Source organism: Eptatretus burgeri, chromosome 18 (genome assembly GCF_056783735.1).
Source record: "Eptatretus burgeri isolate ZD-2024b chromosome 18, Ebu_testis_v1, whole genome shotgun sequence".
NCBI classification, from domain to species: Eukaryota; Metazoa; Chordata; class Myxini; order Myxiniformes; family Myxinidae; genus Eptatretus; species Eptatretus burgeri.
In genome coordinates this window covers 41,451,492-41,472,525 of record NC_140978.1, presented here as the reverse complement: position 1 = coordinate 41,472,525, position 21,034 = coordinate 41,451,492, and the positions used below count along the sequence as shown (strand labels likewise).

The window sequence follows — 21,034 nt, the reverse complement described above, 5'->3', positions numbered from 1 at the left end:
TGTCATACGCCGAGTACGTCGTAAAATTTTGAACATGTTTAAAATTTCTTGACGTACTCTACTTACTACGACGTATGATAGCGTACTTTAGCGTTGTACTCACGTATACCAAACTTACTCATACCGTATTTGACGTGCCCCAACGTTTTAGACACATTTTTCTTAGGTCGGCATACGCTGGCAAGATCGCCAAGGTGTGACAGCGATGTTGTCACTTCCATTTCTACGGCAGTTATGATTCGAATCGTTGTGCATCAGCCTTTTAATAGGCTACGTCACGACATCGTCGGCGATGCGTGCAACGCGCTATGCCTAAGTTAGACTATCGTTGGGCATCGGTTGTGTAGGCCGACAACAGGTTCAGCATTCGTTGGTATAAGTTATCTATAACACAACGAAACGTTCTGTGTCCATTACCAATGCGTTATACATAAGACCAAGTCGCTATGAATACATCCGAATCTTTAAAAAAAAACATCAGAAGTTCAACGTAAGCCAGCGTTTTACATACATTTTAATACGTTGCCATCGCTGGCTAAAACGTCAAGGTGTGACCGGGCCTTAATGGAGAAATAGACGTTCAAATGAACCGTACACAAGAAAAGAGAGAACGCGAGCGGCGCTTAGACCCCGTCGGGTGGAAGACCCCGCGGGGTAAAAGTAAGCTATTGCTTCAGGTTAAGAGTTTCTTTTTTTGTCAGTTGCCTTATTTACTATTGCAATAGGTTGCTTGTTTCTGTGATGAGTTTTGTAAATACTGTTTGACCCTGACATTCGTGGCTCCGCTATTTGTGGCTCCTGCATATTCACGGTTCATAAAATTTGACCTGCTTCTACATTTGCCGCCCTGTGCTTCATGTAATCTTGGTTTGTCGTGAGCGTATATGTGGTTTTTCACTGGATTTTTGATTTTCCCTTGTGAATCATGAACCGCCAGGAACCTATCCCCCTTTTTCCCATTGAAACAATGCCCCGAAATTCGTGGATTTGACATTCACAGCATTGTTTCTGCAACTTATCCCCCGCGAATTTCAGAGTCTTCCAGTAATTTGTTTTTATATGTCACACTTCCATGCGTCTTTATAATATTTATCTCGAGCATACTATATTTCTCCTTGTTGCAGGTTATTTTGTTTTTTAAGCAGTGAGACACCCATCATAGCTTACTTTTTTCTGACCTTTTTACAATGTACACACATTACTGCTCTTTTTCTTCACTTTCCATCCTGCCACTTTCTACTTCTTCAACATCAACAATATGACAACATCATTGTCATACATCTCCAATTCCCGTTCCGTGCACATTCCTTCCTCTCCCACAGGATGCCCCATACGTGATGTATAGAAAGAATCGTGAGTTGTACCAGGGAAACGATCAACTGGAAGGTTACTGTGTCGATCTGGGCAAGGAAATTGCAAAGCACGTGGGCTTCACGTACGAGTGGTCAATCGTGGAGGACGGGATGTATGGCGCACGTAACCCCAACACCAGGATATGGAATGGAATGGTTGGGGAACTGGTGTACAATGTAAGTCATTGATGATTATTTCAATGCTTTCCTCTGAATGTGTCTGGGTTCAGAACATGCAACGGTTTTGTGCCACTTACTGAGCATGCCGTCAGTCATTGCAGAACAGAAATTTAAAGTTAGAAATGTGTATGTTCCATCGTCTTCAGAAAATTGCATAATCAAAACACCTGAGATGGTTGGTTTTGTTGTCCACTTGCTCATTCGTTGATAAATGACAGTGTTCGTTGAGTCTGTGTTATTAAAAATACTTAATTGTGCTACACTAAAATAGATATTCAGAGACCAGTTGTACATGAGCCAACGAGGGAAATGATCATCGACTTGTGATGTACACGTAAATGGAGGAATACATTAGCCCTCATCCCCCCTCCCCTGCCCCCCTCCAGCTAAACATCCCCACTGTTGGCTGGCAAGATAACCCAGAGGGCATATACACTCTCCTTTGAGCTGTCTAAACTGGGTGTTTGAATCCTGACCCAGCTAGAAACGATCATCCTGGTGTTTCACATTCAAGGCGATGCATCAATGTGTACCGTTAAACTGCCGGCGTTGATTGATGGATGTTAAAGATCACATAGTGTCCTTCACAAAGAGAAGGAGAGTTATTACCATGAACAAATTACAAATTTGTCCTGGCCTGTGGGAGACTGCTTAGGCAGCACCAACGCTCTGCACAGAGTGTGGTCCCAATCTCCTCCTCCTCCTCCTCCTCCTCCTGTGGGTAGGAGGTGGTCTGGTCTACTCTGATATTCCTCGAGGCTAGGTGATGCTGCTTGCCATCCGAAAATGTGGTTCCTGTCTGGGCAGCAGCTTCTGCACTGTCAATGAATTGATTAACCAGATAGTTCGCATGTTACATGTGAATGGCTTTCTCTGACTACAAATGGGGCAGCAACACATATACATACATACATATACATGTAAAATATTGTGTTATGTATATAACATGGCCGTCATCCGAATTACTGTGAATTCCCTTTGTACTTGATAGATAAACAATCTTTACAAGTTATACTGTGTAACATAACAGGTCAGGTCAGGTATGGGAGCATGCGCCAGAGCAGTGCGTCACTGCGTCCACTTTCCGCCAGTACTCCAGGGGCCTCCGTCTAGCCAACCCCCAGGCAGATGCCTGGCCCATCCCCATCTCCTTGAGATGCTGATCAACTTGCTGCAATCACAAGGCACGTGGTCAGCCCATTGACCTCCTCCACTCAGGAGACTCCCTCTCTGAGAGAATCTGGTGAGCAGGATCAGCGTCAGGAAAATGAGCCACATGTCCATACAGCCACAGCTGATGCTCTCAGACTATGCAGGTAATAAATCTCATTTGAGTCTCTCTCAGTTACCGCTCATTGGACACAAAGTCCGACCAGCGATAGCCAAGGATTTTCCGAAGAGACCTGGTACCAAAGGAATTTAGTCTCCTTCTCAGATCCCTGGTCAGAGTCCAAGTCTCACATCCATATAGCAAGACTGGAAGTACCAAGGACCTGAAGACTCAGATTTTTGTCCTCCTTCACAGGTACCAACAACACCACTCCCCATGGTCCAGTGAATCCATGACTCCCCAGGCCCGACCCAGACGTCTATTGACCTCTGGCTCACAGCCAGCAGAGACATGAATATCATTATCAAGGTAAGTGAATCTCTCCATGACCTCAACATCCTCACCAAAAACAGGTACAGACAGGATAGCAACATCCAAGATATCATTGAAAGCCTGGATATTAGTTTTGACCTAGGAAACCCGTAATCCCAGCAGCTCCCACTCCTCATTCAGCACCTCGAGGGCCCTCAAAAGGATATCTAGAGTCTCTGAAAAGATGACTGCATCATCTGCGAAATCAAGGTCAGAGATCTTGCCATTCGCAAACGTTGCACCGGAGCTTGATCTCTCCGACATCCTCCCAAGAATCCAGTCCATACAAGTGCTGAAAAGTGTGGGGGCCAGTACACACCCTTGGCAAACTCCAGCAACAAATGGAAATAAGTTGGAGATGGTACCACCACATCTCACAGCACCCTCAGTACCAGAGTAGAGTTCAGACATCAGATCGATCAGTTTTTGGTGGCACCTCACGAAGACCAATAATCCTCCAGAGGGCATCCCGATTCACTGAATCGAACAATTTGCAGAGATCAACATCGGCTGCAAGCAGCTCCTGCCGAAACTCTCGCCTGTGTTCGGTGAACACCCGAAGAGCAAGGATACGGTCAATCGTTGACCTCTTTGGTGTAAAGCCTGACTGCTCTGCTCTGACTAACCCTAACCCTAACCTTAACATAACGGATGGCACATGACATGCATGAAAATTATATCCTCAAACAGGAGCTTTTTGTAGTCTATGAAAGAACTGTCTGACAGTTGAATGAATAATTAGATAAACACTCACTTCAGGCGTGGATCCATGATTTTAGGTTCAGTGGGCACAAAAAGTTACACTGCACTGAACAATATAATTTAGCCGAGCAGAGCGGGGGGAACATTTTTTGTGGGCTTTTCTTTTTGTCATAAATTCTAAAAACGATTCTAAATATAGACAAAGAATGCTCAAATACACTTGAAAATAAGTACTCCAATGCAAAAACTTTTGTTTAAAACTCAACATTTATTTTAAATGTTTTCTCATCATAACACTGCAATTGAATGAAAATCAGACGTCTCACGTGATGAAACCAATGACATCATGATCAAAACAAATCAATGTTTCTGACATGTTGAACAAGGTTTGACATGGAAGTGACCTTTGATCAGAATTATGGTTTATCTATCAGATGAACATTTGCCTTCATCATCTCGATGACGTGAATCACTTAAATCAAAGTTTTCTTGTCCAACACATTTAATGCCTATTGTATACCACGGAGACTTTCCCATGGTCAAAAATAATGTTCTTGAGTCTTCAAAACACAGACCGAGTGTCACATTCAAACAGAATGAAAGGGACTGGATTATCTGATATTTGGGATACCATTCCACTTCTTGGTTCATGAATGGTTAGGAGAAAAGAAGCATCTCCACCGACAAATGATTCCGGTAATTCGTTAATCATCAAGTATCCACCAACATGGGAACAAACTGAATGGTACAAACCAGTTCCATGTTGAACGCTGTGGTCAACATCAGTTGCGGTTTGAGGAATATCGGGTGATCCCACATTCCAAGACCACAGATTCGGTTTCATACAGCTATGAAAAAAAGGATCGCTTTTGACGGGAGCGGTATGGTTTAGGGCGGGCCCATGCTGGGTGCACCCCCCCCTTCTCCTTCCCATCCCAGATCATCCTTGGATGGATGAACAGTTTCAGCTCTCTGAAACAGTTTAATCAACCTTTTGAGTTGTGATGCTCCTTTGTTAGTTTATTTGAAATGGCACAAATTACCCTTGTTTCCTGGGATTACCTTTTCTTGTCGTGCAATATACAAAAGTATCACTGCGCAAAGCTACGTAACCCGACATAAGCGCTTACCCATTTATCAAAAAGCGGGGGTTTTTTTAGAGCAAGTTGCGATGAAAATTTTTCTCAAATTACAGGGCCACATATCAGTAGCTGTCTGGATCGGCTTGAAAGGCCATCATCGATGAAGGTAGGCTGCTGTGGTTGCTTCTAGCCTGATGGGTATTCTGGCACATCTGGTGAAACACAGTTTGCTTGTAGATTCAACAAGCTGTCTTTGCACTTGAACAAATCCTGCATCTTCCAGATCGATGCAATGGACATGGTTTTGCGTAACTGGATTACGGAGCTCAGAGTACGTTATTTACCGACTGTCCGATTTGTTACAGGCGGTAGGTACCCATTTGGTGTTACAGGATAAATATATTGAGGCCTGCACTGTTACCTGTGAATCAAACAGAGGGTAAATCTTGCTCTGTGCAAATACCATTTTACACAATTTAAATTATTTTTAAATAAAAACAAAGTTCCATTGAAAACATGAGTACCTTATCCTGGTGGAAAGCCATCATGTAATCGTTTTTGGGTTTTTTTTTCACCACCATAGTACGTCTGATATGACATGCTTGGAAAAACGTTTTATCCGTCTGTTGTGCTTATATGTGAGTTTGCAAAAAAGGAAAAGTTTTTCATTGGTGAATTCCTTGACCTTCAAGTTTAATCACACTTATCTTCCATCAAATGGTCTATCCAAAAACATCGGATTGGTTTTCATGGTCTACTTAAAAAGTGTTCTTCTGCAAGGGGGTGACTTCTGAACAATGGAGGTTGACTGCCACATATCCAGCCATTGCTGGTCTACTTTTGTGTTTTAATCCCAGGATAACGATTCCCTTCACATGGCCCATCTATGCAGTTTCAAACTTCCCAGACGATTGCAAATACACTCTCGGGACCTCGCGGGGTAAACGCCATGTATGACCGTATTGAGGCGTCTCCGTGATGCAGGGATCCGTGCTCATCGTCAACTTCAGCATCCAAGACTTGCACCGTGACACATACAAGCACACTTGCAATGGCAACATCTGCATGTCCAATGGATATGGCGGCAGTGGCCAAGTGTTGTGTTGAGTGACAAATCCAGATTTCTCCTCAAAAGCCATGATATCCTTGCAGGGGTCTACAGCAGACTCAATGAGCGATGTGCACCAGTCTGTGTCCTGGAAGCTGCAATTTTTGCACGTGGAAGTGTCGTGATGTAGGGTGTTATTGTTGAATCATTTCACACCAACTTTATCCAGATCCACGGCAATCTGACGGCAGAGCGATACGATGAGATCTCAGAGGAACTAGTGTTGCCTACCCTTGATCACTATGGTCCAGGAATCATCTTTATGTATGATAATGCTTCTGCTCACAGGGCCATTCAAAAAAGGGATGTTCTTGTCAGGGCCATAGTTAATGTCATGACACCACTCTGGCCTGCCATCTCTCCAGATTTACATCCACTTGAACATCTCTGGCATATCATTGATCGTCTTGTTAGAACCTTGTCAAAAATGTGACAGACCCTCGATGGGCTGGAACAAGAGCTAATCCGGGCATGAAATGCCATTCCCCAGGCTCAGATTTGAGTTATTATGTGGTCAATGCGACGACAGTGCAATGACGTGTTTGCTGCCGGAGGTGGACATGCCCCGTATTGATAATGTTACTTCCACGTTGGATCCCGATGTGAAAATACTTGGCACAATGCAGCATTATGTGATTCGATCACAATTACCTGGACATATAATTATTTGGCATTTAACTCTGTCAGAAGTTTGCACCTCATCTGTAAGCCTGGTGTTGGCTTAACGGTTAAGGTGGCGGGCTTAAGATCTTTGGACCTTGAGTTTGAGCCCTTGTCGTGCTGTTAAATAACACCAGGTGTGTTGATTCAGCCTGTCATCCTTCCGAGGTCGGTAAAATGAGTACCAGCTTACTGGATATCGGGGGCACTGCATTAGCAGCACAGCTGCATTCTCAGCAATGATGCAATCAGCAGCCATCGGCAGCATACAAAATAATAATTAACTCATCTGTGTCCCATGATGTCACATAAATAAAATGCATCAACAACAATTCGGTGTTCGACTTTTTATGGCAGAGAGTGTACGTACAAGATTGACTAAAATATGGACAAGAAGATTAATTAAACATCAAATGAGTGTTCACTTAACGGCTTTAACGTGCTTGATCCAGTAAGATCCAGAAACCTAACTAAGCATGTTTGAGTCCAGAAAGTAGATGCATAAGAGACTGTTCTTGTGTACGAAATATTGGCTCGTGGAAGAGCAAGGTGAGACAAAATAGAAGAAGTAGGTGCATCACCAGTACACTGGTACTCATTTCACCAACCTTAGATGGATGACAGGCTGAGTCAACCCCACCTGGTGTTAATTCAGCAGCCAACGGAGCTTTAACTCAGGACGCTAAGATCCCAAGCCAGCCACCCGAACAACGAAGCCAACATCAGGCTTGTCATGTGCATAAACAAATGGGAAAAGAGGAAATGAGAGATGGAAAGAAATATTGAGAACCTTCATGTTTGCAGAGGAAGGACTTGAATACCCAGTCTGTGACTGGTCTTGGATCCAGTTTTGATATACGCTCCGTCCAGGAGAGAGGTCACGGTTGGGAGAGGAAATGAAATGATACTGCGAAGGACTATTCCCTGATTTGTGTTTGAAGGAAGTCTGTTTGTTTGCCACAAATGGAGGTAGTCCAGGATACCGCAGATAGGTTGTTGAGTGTGATGGGTTTCCAGTCTGTGTCAAAGCCGTGTGATATGTTCAAAATCGCAGCCGCAGGCTCAACCTCAACCTCTTGTTTAAGATTCAGGGCCTCCATCCGTTGTTGAGAGAGAAACAACAGCCTATGCAGAGTTGAGTGACTTGGACAGAATCCAAACTGATAATTAGAGATCAAGCTATTCAAGAAGATTAAAAGTGATGTAAAATTTAACATCACCTGTAATTATAGTTTCCATTACTCAGGTGAAATCGATATCAGATGTACAGTATAAGAAATTGAAAAACCTGTTCTGATTCACCAAGGAAGGACCTTCCACAACAAAAGGTGCTCAGGCTTCAGGTGGCTTTGATATACGGACTTCCCATGAGTGGTCGTACAGCTGACGGTGATGCCGAGAAGTTGCATCAACTGAACCTCTTCAAATGATTGATTGTGATCTAGTTGTGTTCATTTAATGATCGTTATGGAGAGAGAGAGAGAGGGAGAGAATTTTGGAATTGTCTGGTTTAAAAGACATCTTACAAATGTTAGACCGGCATGTTATCCATTCCAGGTCAATGAAGAGGGGTGCTGCTGCGGTCAGCCTGCCATTTTGGGACGTCGAATTGCCCGGCATAACGTGGTCTTCTGCAAAGAGCGAATGAGAATTTTTACCAGAGCATCGGAGAGGTCAATAATGGATATGGGGAACAGGACGAGGCCCAAAACACTGCCTTGGGTGCACTCCAGCCTTTATTGGTGGAGAAAATGAGAGGATTCTGTTGAGAGCTAGTGCCAACAACATGAGCGAAGGAATGTAGTAATCCAGGAATGAAGAAGATGATCTCCTATTCCACAGGCAAACAGTATTTCACTCGCAACATTGGATATGATAGCTGCGCACAACTACAACATCCAGACAAGGCAATCTGAAAATCTTGAGAAGCAAGTCTTTATGGAGGAATTCACATCTCCAAACGTGGAGAGAACCAGGACCCGATGTCATTGTCTGGGGTGTTGTTTGCTGTGAGATGGCAGGATAGTTCAGTTGGCAGTATTATTACCCTCGCCAAAGGATTCGGAGAGGGTATTGATTTTGGGTCTGTCTGTCTGTCTATGTGTCTGTTTGTCTGCACAGATCTTTCGTGTTTTTCTCCGCAACCGCTTGTCAGATTGAGAGGTAATTTTCACCATTGGTGTGACTACTCATGTCGAATGTTTTAAAGATAATTATGACGTCATAGGTCACGTGGTGTGTCACCCATATTGGAAAAACGGAAAAACTTTAGACCTCTGTATCTCTGAAACCGCACCGAGGGAAAAATTGAAATTTGTCGCATGGCAAGTCCTCCACACGAGGAATGAGTTTAATTTTTTTTTATGACGTCATAATTGCATATGTATAACACCACTTTCCATCAGCATGAAATTTTTTGAGGGTCATCTAGGGATAAAATGGTTCACAGAAAAAAAAATCATAACATCATCGGTCACTTGATTCGGCAGCCATATTGTTTAAAAAAAAAAAACCTTCCAAAATCTTCTTCTTTGATGTGGCTGAACAGATTGAGGCGAAACTTTACACGTATGACTGCCTGTCCTTGAGGAACAAAAGGTTCACACATATGATGTCATAGGTCACATGGTTTGGTAGCCATATTGGATTTACCCTAACACCTATAAAGATACACCACTCAAAAGAAGACCTGGTGAGGATTTGCAATCTCTGATTGCTCTTTTTCTTGTTGTCTTTGAGATATCTTGTCTTGGATTTGTTCCCTCTTGGAGTCAAATCCAACAAAAACTCATCTCAGTATCATACCAGTAGAGGGAGGACTGCATCATGGAGCATATTGTCCTTTTTGATGGGGATGTAAAGCCGGCTGTCCAGTATAACTTTAGGTTTCTAATGTTAAAGATCCTGTAGTATCTCTCGAAAAGGCTATGCCACTGTGTGGACGTATCCTGGATACATTCCTACAAGAGATACTTGGAGTGTGTAAGTTAATTTCATTCCAAAAATGACGGAAGATACACAGCTCACCTGATTGGGTTCATTGTAAGAATAGTGTTGGGACACATATGATCAGTAAATTGATAGATACATGTGTGGGGTGTGGGTGGATACAAAATGGACCTCCTCCTATGTCGAACTTTCTTGCTTTGTCATTTAGATGAAAGTTTAATCTATGGGGTATCTTCTGGATGTAGTGGCCATTTGGGTACTCAGATCTGTCGACATGTATGTTTAGCTTGGTAGTCACGAGAGTGAGCTGTTAGATAGTGAAGTTCTGCATGAAATGAATGGAGATGATGATTTAGTTGTGTATAACTAACTCATAGTGCATGCACTGTGTACGACAGCGTTCAGACATCGCCATCGCACCACTTACAATCTCACTAGTACGCGAGGAAGTCATCGACTTCTCCAAACCTTTCATGAGCCTCGGGATCTCTATCATGATCAAAAAACCACAGAAGTCTAAGCCTGGGGTGTTTTCATTTCTCGACCCATTGGCTTACGAGATCTGGATGTGCATCATCTTCGCATACATCGGGGTCAGCGTCGTGCTCTTCCTCGTGAGTCGCTTCAGCCCCTACGAGTGGCAGCGTGACGATGAAGCGGAGGGTGAGAACGGCGGTGTGGCTGAACCACCAAATGAGTTTGGAATCTTCAACAGCTTGTGGTTTTCACTCGGCGCCTTCATGCAGCAAGGCTGTGAGATCTCACCCAGGTCAGAACGAGTCACTTTTGTTTTTGTGTAAATTTACTTTTGATCTGCAGCGGATTGCATCTGCTACCTGTTATTCATTAGTAGCAGTGTAGTCAGTTAGATTGAATGCAGGGTGTTTAGAATTGGTAAGCTAAACGAACATCCCAGTTATTAAAAGCTCTCCATCTTAGCAAGACAAGTCAAATTATTTTTCCATTTCCATGTATGAGTTGCTGAGATCAATCGGGTCTCAATGATTGGGTGAAAAAGTCGATTTAAAATTGGTACTCATTTATTTTTATTGAAGGTGATTACTTCACAGAAGCAAACCACCAACAGCTTTCAAGTTGGCCCATGATATCAGACAGCTTTTGGTTACTAACATTTGTAACAATGCAAAATGCAACGGCACTGGAAACGAGCAGAGCCAATCTGAACAGTGGGAAATAGTAATTACAGACTAATCAAGCACATCTCATTATACTTCACATCCACTGTACATCAAAAGTTTGGCTTTCTGGAGGACTAAGGCCATAACCAGACAGCTCATTGTTAATACAGTGTGCTTTTGACTCATTGTTAGGGTAATGCAAAATATTTTAGTCGTATTGTTATGCAGACAATTCACTACATGCCATACATGGAGGTGTCTCAGATCTCGATGACATTGCAAGGATCCAAAATATTCTAAGAGACAAAAAACAAAACACCATGAAATCATTTGATGTTTCCGTCATAATTGGTTGCTATTTCAATTTAGTTGATATACACCAAGTCTAATCGTCATTCGATGGGGTGTTCAGATGCGTCAAATGACTTTCCTCTTTTGTACATGTGTCTCTCCCACGTGTATGATTCTGTGAGTGTGATTCCAACGCCCTTTTATAAAGGGATCTCAGGTCTACGGAGATGCTTGGCTTGTACATATGTCACACGTGGAACAAGACACGAGGAAACATCAGTGTACTTTTGCATGAATTACAAGGGACAGTGGTAGATGATAGATAAATCATGGGTCCAGAACAACTCACCCATATTCTTGGATGCAGCAAGTAAGCTTCACCCCTATCAGAGTATCTTGAAATCAAAGAGATATGTTCTGCAGTATTCGTATTCACAAATGTCCTTTTCACCGTGTCTCAAATATTTGTATTTTAATGTAAGAAGCAAATATAGGTCTTCGTGACCCTGCATCCGAATGATGGATGGAATCAACAAGACGTTGATTGAGGTTTGCTAACTGTCATGGGAACCTTTGGGAGGCTGATGTTTCAGGCATTATCCTTTCTTTGGAGCAAAAAATAGTTAATTAATTCTGCTTCTTTTTTTTGCTCCGATGAAAGGTTAACGCCTGAAATGTCAGCTTCTCCCTGTTTCCTATGACGGTTAGCATTCTTCAATCAATGTCCTGTTGATTTTGTCCATTGCCTGCCCATTCAGCAACACATAATTATACTGTTCTCGCCGCCAGATCATCCCAGTTGCCTGGTACGAATCCCGGCAAGCTGCGTCAAAGCGGCCATGGTGGTCGACTGATTTGGTCATCCTGGACTAGATCCTGTGTCTATTCACTACGGTACCATGCCAGTGGGACAACAGAGTCAGTAGATATGCCACACTGATTTGGTGACGTGCGCCTGATCTATAATTGCAACTGAGCGGAATCATGAGGAGTCCTTAAACAGACGTGCACAATCCCCAAAAATATATGAATACCCTTTAAACCCCTACCATAATGCACCAATGAAACACCGAACGAATGGCAGATCATAAAGTATCTGAGCACTTAACATGCCCCATTCATTCCACATAAGATAGACAAGTCAGAGTCGGAAAGACAGAAAATACCTGCAGTTTGAGTTTGCTGCAGTTTGAGCCGGCCCTGGAGGGGGAGGAGGAGGAGGAGGAGGAGCATAAGGAGTAGGTGTGGCTGTCAGAGTAGAGGTTTTTGAGCAAGTTGATGTGGCTGGTAGGGTAGAGCATGGTGGAGCACAACACTGGAGGGGCATTGTTCAAGTGACAGACATCCCGTACACCCATGCAGTTCCTCAAGGTGAGGTCGCAGGCTTGTTTGTCTCTCCACTCTGTTGCACCAGCTTTTATAAAGTTTGCCCCCCACCCTTCGCTATGATGTATTTCGTCCTTACACCTCTCGGCTGCTATTGGCCTGTGGCCTAGTCCATGGGTAGGGCATATGTTTAACCGATCTCACCTACAGGGTTGCTGTTGTCGGCATGGCCGTCTCGGGTTTTCAAGCAAAACCTGCGCCTATTGGCCAAACCAGGTCCCTAAAAAGAACATAAAAGACAGATTACAAAGGGAAAAACATTAAAAAGGGTTTGAAGGGATGGTGGTTTTAGACATAAACATTGGGGAGAGTAGATAACATATATCTACACATAAAATAATGCATATCTAATACCACAATTAAATGACCTCACACTTACTCTAATACATTTAATGTGGGAAAGAACGAAACTATGTTATGCAATGGTAGTCACGAGAAGTCATTCCTGCAACAATGCAATAACTATAGAGAGTTCATAGAACATGTTACCCCACTCAGTGTTAAGGTTTATAATTAAATTGAAATATAATAACGATTTTAAAGGCAGTATAAAAATAATTCCAGAAGTTCAGTGCCGTCCATGCAGTGTCTTATACACCACCTAATTTAACATGTCCAAGTAGAGTAAACCCTCAAATATTGTGGCGGTTAGGTTCCTGGAAAATGCTGTGATAGTTAAAACCACGATCGTGGAAAGCAAGGGCCAATGTAATGGGAAAAGCAAAAAGGGGGATTCGGTTCCTGCGCTTCGAGGAAATATTGAGGAAGATCGACGGTAGCCAGAAATAAACGCATCATAATTGAAATTAACACACACACATATATGTATATATATATATATATATATATATATATATATATATATATATATATATATATATATATATATATATTGTAAAACATGTTTACATTGAAATAAACATGTAAAGACAATAAATATAGCATAAAATAAGCAAAAGCACACCTCTTTTACCTTTCCAATTTATTCCAAAACAGCGAGGTAGATGAGGGTTCATCTGACTGCCAGACAAACAAACAGAGGAAAAACAAAACAAAATCTCACTTCTCAATGCACGTGTGCGATCGGGACAAATTCAAGGCCAAAATACTGTACTACTAAACTGCAGGTTTGTTTTCCAATTCATACTTCGATTTGTGTTCAAAATATTACATTCAATTGAAATCAACTTGTTCTGCGATCATAAACTGACGTCTGTAGATGGATGGATGGATGGATGGATGGACAGCCAGACAGAAGTGAACCAATTTCTTAACCCCACTTTTTGCCTCAGGTCCATGGGATAATAAGCCTTCCTCAACAAGAGTATCTCTTTATTCTATTAGTAACCACAATCATTTGCTTTGATTTGCATTGCTTTAGAATTTCTTGTCTGGACAGTTATTTTGTGCCTCCAGCTCAAGTGTCACTTTAATTCAGGTTCATAACTATGTGGCTTAATTCCTCAGGCATCAGCAGCTATTTCCATCAGGATGGCATGGCCTCCTTGCTGGGGAAGTAGGAGAGGGGTGCCTTCAACACAGTCTCAGCCTGACATGAAACAATCCCTCTCTCTGCAATCATAGAATATAATTTCTACCCAGTCTCTTTGATTAAACATTCCTAAATGTATCTTGAAATCATTCCTTAAGAATGCACAATTCGGCTTGAAATTGCAGCACAACGATATCCAACCAACAGGCCTCAACTCGAGACGTTACTTCCATAAAAGCACAGATAGAGCACATTTTCAGCTACAGGATAGTACAAAAGCCTGAGTCCACTTAAATCAATGGCAAGCTTTGTCAAACAGCAGTTTTTCATAATATTAAATATATTTATTCAGATGCTTTCATTCTCACCATTGAGAGATAGGGCCAAAAACAATATACAGCACTATATCTCAAAAAGTTATGCACAGATTCAGATGAAACTTGGTGGATGAGTTGGGTAGGTGTCAAAAACAAGCCAATTACATTTTGGTTTCAGTCCGGATGAAGATCCGGCCTATCAGTGGGATACAAAACGTAAACTAATCAGCTTGCCAGAGGTATGCACTCTACCAAGTGGCCTTCTCTTTATATAGTTTTTATTCACTGAAACTTTGTCCTTACAGAATACATGAAGGATCAGTACATTTGAGAGAAAGATAAAATAGTCTGATTCTGCTCTGGAGTCCATTACAAAAACTGATGGGAGAAATTGACTCAATATATCATCCTTAACCCCAGTCCCACCAACATATTTTACAACCTAATGCAATAAAACCAACTGGGGCCTTTACATACTCCAACTCAAAACCATTCAATTTCACTAAATCTGCCAAAGTTTGGCAACAATGACTGAACATGGTGACTTATTGATAAAGTCAACAAACATCTAAACGAGAAGAAGTCGTCATGCAAAACACGAGACTTGCAAAATCCATAAAACAAATTTGACCTCAAAAATAATTGCTGCTTGAATTCAATGAACAAATATGTAACTCCTCTTCAAATTTCAAGTCAATCGGATGAAAATTGACAATATTAGAAGAAATTCGACCTACATTGTCCTTTTGGACTATGTTGACCTTGACAATAATTGGTGGCTGAATTCAGTGACCTGATATGCAAATCCTCTTCAAATTTCAAGTGAATGAGATGAAAATTTAGGATTTTAGAAATACCACCTTTGTTGCTGACTTTGGGATTATGTTGTCCTTTTGGTCCATGTTGATCTCAAAAATAATTGGTGAATGAATACAGTGACAAAATATGCAACTCCTCTTCAAATTCCAAGTCAATCGGATGAAAATTGACAATTTTAGAAATACGGCCTATGTTGTCCTTTTGGCCTGTGTTGACCTTGACAATAATTGGTGATTGAATTCAGTGTCGTGACATGCAAATCCTCTTCAAATTTCAAGTGAATCAGATAAAAATTGAGGATTTTAGAAATACCACCTTATTTGCTGACTTTGTGACTATGTTGACCTTTTGGTCCATGTTGATCTCAAAAATAATTGGTGGTTGAATTCATTAACGAAATATGCAAATGCTCTTCAAATTTCAAGTGAATGAGATGAAAATTGAGGATTTTCGGAATACCTCTTTAGTTGTTGACCTTGGGCGTATGTTGTCCTTTTGGTCCATGTTGACCTCATAAATAATTGGCTGGTTGAATTCAATGACCTGAAATATATGTATGTATATACATATATATATATATATATATATATATATATATATATATATATATATATATATATATATATATATATATATATCCTCTTCAAATTTCAAGTCAATCGGATGAAAATTGAGGATTTTAGAAATGTCACCTAAGTTGTTGACCTCTGACCAATGTTGACCTTTTGACCTCAAAAGCAATAGGCTTCTTCCTTGTGACAAACTCCACCATGTAGTGAGGTTTCGTGAAGATCGGTTTTAAATTGTGAGCTGTAGGCCACAAACAAACAGACAGACATAATAACACAATCGACCAACCAATATACATGAAAAATGTTCGATTTTGCAAGCAAAAATAAAAAAATAAATATATTAAATTCACCTTCAAATTGGAGTCTTTTACGACCCTGTCTAAGAAGTACTAAATTCCATTCAACCTGCTAAAGTTTCACATCAATTAGGAAAATGTATTTTGATTGGATGATGTTTTTGTGACAAAGTAAGCAAACATAAGCATAAAATAATTTTTTTTTTAGTGGACTTGCTCGATACAAATACGATATGAAGTTGTCAAATATGCAAAAAAGTGAACAAGAACAACTTACTGGGGTCTTTTTGGACCCCAGAAAGGATTTCCTTGCAACTCTGTGCAGCAAGGTAATTATTCAACATTCAACAGACGAATTATTTAACACAGGAGACAGTGATAGGACCAGGGGCCGTAGCTTGACAGTAAAGAAGAGGAGAGTTAAGATGGTAGTAAGACAGGGGTCTTTCACTCAGAGTAGTTAATGCGTGGAATGGTGTTCCTGGAAAAGTCGTGGCTTCAGAAACAGGAGATGAGTTTAAATTGGAATTAGATCGGTACCTGGAAGTTATGGAGACAGAGGGGTATATATATATTTATATATATTTAAATATATATATATATATATAAATATATATACATATACAGAAACATATACATATACATATACCGGCATTCCTCACTTAACGACCGAGTTCCGTTCCTACGACTAGGTCGTTAAGCGAATTGGTCGATAAGAGAGGATTTATTTTTATACAGTATTTTTTACTTTTTTATTATTATTATTTTTTTTTTTTAATGAGGATTTTTTTTAGCGAGGATTTTTTAATGTTTATACAGTAGTGTACTGTATACTGTAAAAAACAGAATAGAGGAAATCAGCTCTAATATACATTACTTAGGTTTGCATACTGTAAACACAGGTAATCGTTTTTATTTATTCTGAACAAAGAAAAGGTCTAAAGGAAACTCCAACTTGATAACTTTGTTTTAATTTGCATAACTCTTTCACATTACTGAACATAAAAATACAATCAGCAAAAATTGTACAACTGATGTCCCAAAAAACATTAAAGTTATAAAAAAAGACATTCAGATTAACATTTTAGTCATTGAATCCTTCAAAGTGTGGTAGTGGTTCAGGGTCATCAGCATCATCATCAGAGTTATCAGCAGGGTTATCAGGAGCTGTAGAGGGCCCGGGTAAGGGTGATGACGGTGAGGAAATGGAAGGACTTGTAGGGGTAGAGGTAGGGGGTCATGGGTGTAGCTTTCGAGAAGAATCCCGTTAGTGTGGTTTGCGTTGTAATTTTCTTTTTTCTTCATAAATTTCACGATAGCATTGTAAAAGTGGGTCTTCGAGGTCTTTTCGGTCTTTTGGATCTTTGGGGAATATTCAGTCTTTTGCGTCCTCGTGGTCTTTTGGATCCCGAGGGTCTTTTGGATCCCCTGGGTCTTTTGGGTCCTCTGGATCTTTTGAGTCCTCTGGATCTTTTGGGTCCTCTGGGTCCTTTGGGTATTTTCCGTGCTCGGGTACCCCTTGACATCCCTGTAAGTAGTTCTCAGGGCAAAAAGGGGATCACACTGATTAATTATTGAAAGTATGTAAAGATAGATTTGATTTCCCTATTATAAGAAGTGTTACTACATCTTTGAGAGTTCATGGAAATCGATAGAACTTGCTTTTGATTCCATATTACTGGCATATAAGACCTGTGTTGCTTCACTGATGGATTTATACAAAAGGCAGCATGTTGCACTTCACAAACATATCATGTATCTTTCTGTGAGTCTCAATAAGGCTGTAAAATGAAATGAAACACAAAAAAATTCCTGTAATATGAAGCATTTGAGTATAGAGTTTGGAGACGAAACGCTTTGATGAATAGCACAGCAGGCAGCGTCACTCAGCACGGTCTGTCGCCCAGGCTCCGGCTTTGCTTCAATCCACTCCTTACCTCCCACACATGCCCCACCCCTTTCCAGTGGTTGCGCTCCACAGCTCATATGACTATCCCCTTTCTACAAAGAACATTAAAAAAAAACAACAGTTAATACAAAGCATCGAATGGGAAGAAAACACAACGAGAGAGAGGACAACAGCAACAACAAAAAACATCACTGAGTGAAATAAAATGCAGTTAAGGATGGCCATCCACCCACATTACCCCCCAAATCCCACGTATCCATTACCATCCCATCCTTGTCCTTTGTCACATGCTGCATATATAATCTCTATTTTCATTGTTCTTACACATCCTCAACACCTTACCTTTCTTTATGTTCAATGACATCTGATGATCATTTACCCAATCTATTAAAGTATCTAAAATTCCCTGAATCCTTTCACACCCCCCCCCCCACTCCTCCTCTCTGATATCTACTTGACCTCCAAGCTTTGTGTCATCTGCAAATTTATAAAGCTGACTCTTAACCCCACTATCCAAATCATTGATGCAAGTTATGAATAACATTGGTTCCCGGATGGTCTCCGAGGTACCCCACGGCTTACATCTTCCCAACCAGACATTCCTCTGACTCACAACCGCTCCTTGCTTCCTATCACTAACCCAGTTTCCAAATGCAATTTGCTATTCCGCAAGCTAATCCACAAGCCCTCACATTAGCTATCAACATCCTACATGGTACCTTATGGAATGCCTTCTGACAATTCAGATACACGACATCCACCAAATCATTAAAACTGGTTCAGAGCCAACTGGATAAACAAGTAAACAAAGCATACTAGTTCGATTGATACTCGTATAACATCTGCAGTTTTGAGGAGACTGCGTGGTGTTTTTATCTCTGCGAACTGGTTATCTCAATTCTTGTACTCTGTCAGGTTAAATACCAGTAGAAAGGACATTTACATCAACTCCACAATGCAAGGATGTGCAATGCAAAACGAGATCCACATTTATCAAAATCTATAGCACTTCTCCAAAAGTGGTGTAACGACCACTGCATATTTAAACATCGATTAGCAATAATAATCGTAAAAGACCTTGCAATTCCAAATGCAATTCCTTACATTTCTATCTCGTTTTACCCTCCGTGGCTCCAAGATTGTGTTTCACCCAAAGGATGGAGACTCATAATATTTTAAATTGAGCTTTAAACTATCTAAAATATTTGAAAGCTTGGTCTTATCTTGTGATACCTAATCTGTCTGAAGAACAGCATTTCATTCATTCATTATTGGGAATGTGTTCGTGTATCCCAGTGGAGGAGTCTGTCACATCCTTTTCATGAATATGGTATGTGATGTTCATTTAGCTGATTGGCTCTGTTGCGTCTGCTTCACATTCTTTTAAAAAGCTTGTTACTTGCAAAATCGAAGATTTTCTCAAGTGTATTGGTTCGGCGTTATTGTTATTCTGTCTGTCAATCGCATACAGGTCACAATTTCATACCGATCTTCACGAAACTTCATCACATGGTAGTGTTTGACATAAGCAAGAAGCCTATTGTTTTTGAGGTCAAAAGGTCAACATCAGCTAAATGTCAACAAATCTGACTAAATTTCTAAAATCCTCAATTTTCATCCGATTGACTAGAAATTTGAAGAGGATTTATTTCAACCAGTCAATTATTTTTGAGGTCAACATAGACCAAAAGGTCAACAAATCTGACTAATTTCTAAAATCCTCAATTTTCATCCAATTGACGAGGAATTTGAAGAAGGTTTATTTCAACCAGTCAATTATTTTTGAGGTCAACATAGACCAAAAGGTCAACATAGGCCCAAGGTCAACAACTTATGTGGTATTTCTAAAGTCCTCAATTTTCATCCCATTGACTTGAAGTTTGAAGAGGATTTGCATATCAGGTCACTGAATTCAACCACCAATTATTTCTGAGGTCAACATCGGCCAAAAGATCAACATCGGCTGAATTTCTAAAATTGTCAATTTTCATTCGATTGGCTTGAAGTTTGAAGAGGAGTTGTATATTTGGTCACTTAATTCAACAACCAATTATTGTTGAGGTCAAATTTGTTTCGTGGATTTTGCAAGTATCGTGCTCTGCACGACTTCTATTTCTTTTTTTTTTTCATTCACAACTTGCATTGTGAATGTAATCCATATACCTGTGTATATAATGCCACATCTGTGTATGTAATTTGTGAATATACATCTCATATTCAAATGCTATTTAGTGAAAGAAGGCATCATTGGTAATATGTTACATTTCAAGGAATCTCAATACAGGAGGAGGGTATTAGGCCCTTCGAGCTTGCGCACTGGTTGCCAACATATGGTTGTTTGTCCGTGTTCCTTCTTTTTAACTGGTGAACATCAAACAAGGAAGCAGCACGTACCATGTATACGTTTTTGGTACAACTCGACCCGGAGTCAAACCACCAACCTCCCAGACTCAGAATGGATGCTCCAATCAACTAGAGAGCTCATAGAGCATAATGGATGCCCAACGCATTATTTCAGTATATACTTAAATTTTAATTAAATACTAATGCTAAAGATTGTTGAAAAAATTCCAGAACATCGAACATCGGGCATGGAGAGCTAGTTCATGAAGGACTTGGGTAAAAAAAAAAACTTACTGCAGCTGCCCCCAACAGAAGTAACATGGGTAATATTTCAATGACGTCATGGCGCATCTTCAAACACCGAATCCGCGAATGTCACAGGTAGAAACCCTCACATCATTTCCTCATTCTATTTTAAACTCAATCTCTCGTTGTTTTCATTCCAAATACCAAAATTAATTCGATACAAATATAATAATAATATTTATAATAATAATAATAATAATAATAATACCATTCCTTTTGTGCCATAAAGGCACAAAGGGGTGCCATGGCAGTTTCATTGGCAAGGAGCACAGTCCTGCACAGGTTGCCACTCCAAGTCAGGTTACCCCAAATGGTTATTACCCCAGTGCACTGGTGACTTCAGAAGGATGACAGGTTGAGTCACCCCCACCTGGTGTTAATTCAACAGAAAAACATGGGCTCAAACTCAGGACCCTAAGATCCCAAGCCAGCCACCTTAACTGCAAAGCCAACACCAGGCTTAATTAATACTATACCATGAATATAACA

The 21,034-nt window shown here is 40.7% G+C and overlaps 1 protein-coding gene across 6 annotated transcripts in view; it reads left to right on the top strand.

Moving 5' to 3' along the window:
• Positions 1-21,034, top strand: part of LOC147008979 (glutamate receptor 2-like) — a 374,530-nt gene that overhangs the window by 326,468 nt on the left and 27,028 nt on the right. For all 6 annotated transcript variants that reach the window (XR_015053351.1, XR_015053352.1, XM_085864443.1 and 3 more), the window contains exons 10-11: positions 1,323-1,529; positions 10,074-10,444. Coding sequence is in view for 4 of the 6 variants with exons in the window: in XM_085864443.1 (XP_085720569.1) it covers positions 1,323-1,529; positions 10,074-10,444 (578 nt within the window). In the remaining 2 variants the exon portion in view is untranslated. The remainder of the gene's footprint in view (positions 1-1,322; positions 1,530-10,073; positions 10,445-21,034) is intronic.